Source organism: Limulus polyphemus, unplaced genomic scaffold (genome assembly GCF_000517525.1).
Source record: "Limulus polyphemus unplaced genomic scaffold, Limulus_polyphemus-2.1.2 Scaffold2307, whole genome shotgun sequence".
In the NCBI taxonomy this organism is placed as follows: Eukaryota; Metazoa; Arthropoda; class Merostomata; order Xiphosura; family Limulidae; genus Limulus; species Limulus polyphemus.
In genome coordinates, this window is record NW_013667917.1 from 68017 (window position 1) to 73434 (window position 5418).

At 35.5% G+C, this 5418-nt stretch overlaps 1 protein-coding gene across 5 annotated transcripts in view; it reads right to left on the reverse strand.

The window, feature by feature from the left end:
- The window catches only part of LOC106466577 (homeobox protein extradenticle-like), a 114762-nt gene that overhangs the window by 32913 nt on the left and 76431 nt on the right, over positions 1-5418 (reverse strand). For all 5 annotated transcript variants that reach the window (XM_022394605.1, XM_022394606.1, XM_022394608.1 and 2 more), the window contains exon 4: positions 4063-4253. In XM_022394605.1, coding sequence (XP_022250313.1) covers positions 4063-4253 — 191 coding nt within the window. The remainder of the gene's footprint in view (positions 1-4062; positions 4254-5418) is intronic.

Here is a 5418-nt window from a genome sequence, read left to right on the forward strand (position 1 = left end):
CTTGCAGTAAAAAATCAATCTTTGTTTGCGTTGGATATTCCTTCAGAACTACACACGGGCCATTTGTGGTAGCCGTCTCTAATTTCAAACTGATCAGTTAGTTACCAGCACCTTCCGCCAACTATGGAGCTGCTGTAATCGAATAGCGTAATTTGACTGTCACTTTTATAACGCACCAATGGCATCTGGACAACAAACCACGGGCCACTTTGTGGTTAGCCGGTCGTCTAAGTTTCAAACTGAGTCAGGTTAGTTACCTGCACCTTCCGCCAACTATGGAGCTGCTGTAATCGAATAGCGTAATTTGACTGTCACTTTTATAACGCACCAATGGCATCTGGACACAAACCACTCCAATACAACTTGGTTTCACCACATATAGTGCCTTTCTCCAATACAACTTGGTTTCACCACATATAGTGCCTTTGCCCAATACAAGTTGGTTTTACCACATATAGTGCCTTTCTCCAATACAAATTGGTTTCACCACATATAGTGCCTTTGTCCAATACGAGTTGGTTTCACCACATATAGTGCCTTTGTCCAATACAACTTGGTTTCACCACATATAGTGTCTTTCTCCAATACAACTTGGTGTCACTACATATAGTGCCTTTGTCCAATACAACTTGGTTTCACCACATAAAGTGTATTTTTCCAAAACAACTTGGTTTCACCACATAAAGTGTTTTTCTCCAATACAACTGGGTTCTACTTGATTTAGTGCCTTTGTCCAATACAACTTTGTTTCACCTGACTTAATTCCTTTGTCCAATACAACTGGGTTTCGCCACATATAATGCTTTTCGCCAACTTAAGTCTACTCATACTGATTAATAATTGGATCATTAATCTCGTGCTGTGAACTGGAAAGTTGAATTTCACCCTTACCAGAAGTGACAGACAAGACAGCTAATCAGCACTACCCACCGCCTACTCTTGGGCTACTCTAATCGAACAGTTGAATTAACTGTTACCAGAAGTAACAGACAAGACAGCTAATCAACACTACCCATCGCCCACTCTTGGGCTACTCTAATCGAACAGTTGAATTAACCGTTACATGATTACTCCCCCTCCCCCCACGGCTGAAAGAGCGAGCATGTTCAGTTCGATGATGGTTTTCGAACCCACAGATTGTTGTACGCGGAAAGTTCTAACCACCAGGAGAAAATAATTTGCATTTCAAGCAATTTAGCAGTAACCTATAGACATCTGTAATGTTTTAAAAATTAAAGTACGTACACAGCCGGAGGTAATGACCTAGGTTACTTCAAGTTTTGGGAACTAATTAAATTGTGCTCTTAGTTTTGAATAGTTACCAGTAATTTGATTATATTTCAAACGTCATATTTTGTTTCTTCAAGTCTCAAAACAACATGAATTTTCTGGAACACATTAGATTATTTTAACCTTAAAAACTGAAACACACACAACAATAAATCAAACATTACGCATGTATTTTGTTAGGTGTTCAACTTCCTAAACTAATACTTAAACCAATTCTAAGATTAAGCTGTGATTTGCGTTTCCTATTGGGAATACGGTCGAACCGTGGATCCATAGTTTGTATCCAGATACCATTGGTGCGTTATAAAAGTGACAGTCAAATTACGCTATTCGATTACAGCAGCTCCATAGTTGGCGGAAGGTGCTGGTAACTAACTGATCAGTTTGAAATTAGAGACGGCTACCACAAATGGCCCGTGGTTTGTGTCCAGATGCCATTGGTGCGTTATAAAAGTGACAGTCAAATTACGCTATTCGATTACAGCAGCTCCATAGTTGGCGGAAGGTGCAGGTAACTAACTGATCAGTTTGAAATTAGAGACGGCTACCACAAATGGCCCGAAAGGCACTATATGTGGTGAAACCAAGTTGTATTGGAGAAAGGCACTATATGTAGTGAAACCAAGTTGTATTGGAGAAAGGCACTATATGTGGTGAAACCAACTTGTATTGGAGAAAGGCACTATATGTGGTGAAACCAACTTGTGTTGGAGAAAGGCACTATATGTGGTGAAACCAACTTGTATTGGACAAAGGCACTATATGTGGTGAAACCAAGTTGTATTGGAGAAAGGCACTATATGTAGTGAAACCAAGTTGTATTGCAGAAAGGCACTATATGTGGTGAAACCAACTTGTATTGGACAAAGGCACTATATGTGGTGAAACCAAGTTGTATTGGACAAAGGCACTATATGTGGTGAAACCAACTTGTATTGGACAAAGGCACTATATGTGGTGAAACCAAGTTGTGTTGGAGAAAAGCAATAAGTTTGTTGAAATCCAATTGTTGTTAAATTTACGGAAAAAATCAACAATCAAACTCTTAATAATATACTGTCAAACACCATTATACCAACAGAAGTGAAACAGCAGAAAAAATCAACATTCAAACTCTTAATAATATACCGTCAAATACAATTATACCAACAGAAATGAAACAGCAGAAAAAAATCAACATTCAAACTCTTAATAACATACTGTCAAATACCATTATACCAACAGAAATAAAACAACAGAAAAATCAACATTTAAACTCCTTATAATATACCGTCAAATACAATTATACCAACAGAAGCGAAACAACAGAAAAAATCAACAATCAAACTCTTAATAATATACTGTCAAATACAATTATACCAACAGAAGTGAAACAACAGACAAAAATCAATAATCATCAATCTCCTGATATCATACATTCAAATTCCATTATGCTCACATACAAAAGAACAGGAGAATTCTCAATAGCCGCGCCTGTAATTAGATTTCAAATCGGTCAATAGATGGAGCTATCAGCTAAAAGTTTGTACTTGAAAAAAAAAAAAAAACAGTCATAGGCCTTCTATGGCTTCTAGGCTAAAAATTCAATATAACAAAACGAGAATGATTTAATATTGGTCAAAACAAGGACAGAATAACGTTTTTTTTTTCTAATGTTGTATACAAAATGTTTCTAGTTGGTTAGGTCTCTCATATACTACAACTACAAAACATCAATGTCTGCAGCCAATAGCATCTTGGGTAGTCTGAGTTATGTCCAATTTGTGTTTGTAAACGATATTTCTTATAAATCCATTTTCCTTACCACCCATTATGCCACAATACAACAGGACAACTGCCATAAGAAATAAACAAAAGACGCTTCGCGATTAACACCGTTGTTCAATACGAAATAAAGATAGACTTGAAAGAAAATATAATATGAAGAAAAAAATCTAATAAAATGAAGTAGATTATCTTACGTGTTATAACAAAATTGACACTTTTGTCCAAGACAAATGGTTTTGCGTTCGTGAAATATATTGGATAATACCAAAAAAAAAAAAAATGACGAACGACGCGCGTCCTAAAACAATTCTTTTTTAATAACACTGCAGTTTTTATTAACATCGTATAAAACAAGGTTTTCAGACAATAAAGATGCGTGTGGACCTTCGAAGCTCATACTGAACTTGAAGTGTAAAATTAATTATTTACGACTACTAAAGAGAGAAAAGAAATAAAACTGTGTCTTATTATTTAACACGTTTAGCCTAGATCACATAATACAGTGGCAGTAATAAGTCTTTTCATAACTTTCTTGGTTGATAAAATAAAGATACATATCAAATTATTTATATTAAGTAAACGTTGAGTCAATCTTCAAAATTCACATAAACTATAATTCTCAATAAGTCTCGTTTGAGTGTAATTAGGCCTAAAAAATAGGCTTAGCGAAGTACTGTGTCTGTCGTGTCCCAGCCGTCCTGATGAGCTCTGCTGTATGGCGAAAGGTCTTGTTGGCAGTGAATACAACAGACATACATAGTGTAGTTGACATGCGGTTATTCCTTCTTCTTTACTATCACTCATAAGTTCTTAGAAATTAGGTCTGAAAAGAAGGCTTAGCAAATAATACCTTAGATGCCTGAAGATCAGGGATTGTGTTAAGTCAACCACGAGTATAACTCACACAAAGTAATAAATAACGACTGGCATTTATATATTTTGTAGGTTTTTTTGTTTTGTTTTGATTGTTAAAAAGCGCGATGTTAGAAATGAACACAAACACACCTGGCATCCAGAAACCTGGACCTCAGGATCATGACTGCTTCGCACGTACTCTGTTTCAGCTGGACTTGGATCGAGTTGAACTTTCGGTGGATAATGTGAACCATCCGTTCAATTTCTTTAGACGTGATTGGTCGATTCCGGCTCTGCTCTCTTAATAGGTTCATAACATGGGCTGTAAACTCGCTGCATGCCTTTAGGAAAACAAAAAAACGTTTTACATGTCACATAAGCTTAATCGATTCTTAATTAACAAGAAACTTAAAAATCTTTCTAAATACATTATCGATAAAAGGGGTACTTTCACGTACAAAAAATTATCACATTACTAATAAACACACAAAACAAGCTCTGATAACAATTTCCACTGCACACTGTTCCCTTGTACAATCACTATAACTTACGTTATATTCTATTGTATACTGAAACTATTGTATACGATAAAAAACACTTTAATTAAAACATCTTGAATATAAAACATTCAGAAATTTCTACACTTTCAACAAGCATAGAGTGTTTCACTTCTGTTGGTATAATGGTGTTTGACAGTATATTATTAAGAGTTTGAATGTTGATTTTTTCTGCTGTTTCACTTCTGTTGGTATAATGGTGTTTGACAGTATATTATTAAGAGTTTGATTGTTGATTTTTTCCGTTGTTTCACTTCTGTTGGTATAATGGTGTTTCACAGTATATTATTAAGAGTTTGAATGTTGATTTTTTCTGTTGTTTCATTTTTAATCTCGAAACCTTAGAGTAGTGGACTTCTGTAGATGTTTAGTTTTTTTTCCTTACATTTTCGTACAGTAACAACCATTTTCTGTAAAATCTCTAGAGATTTCTCGAAAAAATTATTTCGCCCTCTCACTTTATGTGTTGTTGCTGATGTTTTGAATCAGTAGTTTGAATTGAAAAATTCACAGATAAACAGATAATGTGGAGGTAATTTAATTAAATGCGTCAGATCGGAGAAATTCCTGCACAGGTTCTCCATAATTAGAAAATTTACTTTATATAACTTACAAATAGATGCAGTGCTTATCGCATTGTTATATGTGATAATATATGTAAAAGTTTAGCCCAAGTCACATTTTTGTTGGCCCGTCACACCAAACATGCTTTCCGTCGTGGGGGCGTTATAATGTGACGGTCAATATTACTATTTGTTGATAAAAGAGTAGCCCAAGAGTTGGCGGTGGGTAGTGATGATTATCTGCTCTAGTCTTACACTGCTAAATTAGGGACGGCTAGCGCAGATGGCCCTCGTGTAGCCTTCCGCGAAATTCAAAAAACAATCACATTCTTGTCACATGGTCTTATTTTAATTTGAATGAAACAGATTTTTTTGTTTGTTGTTGG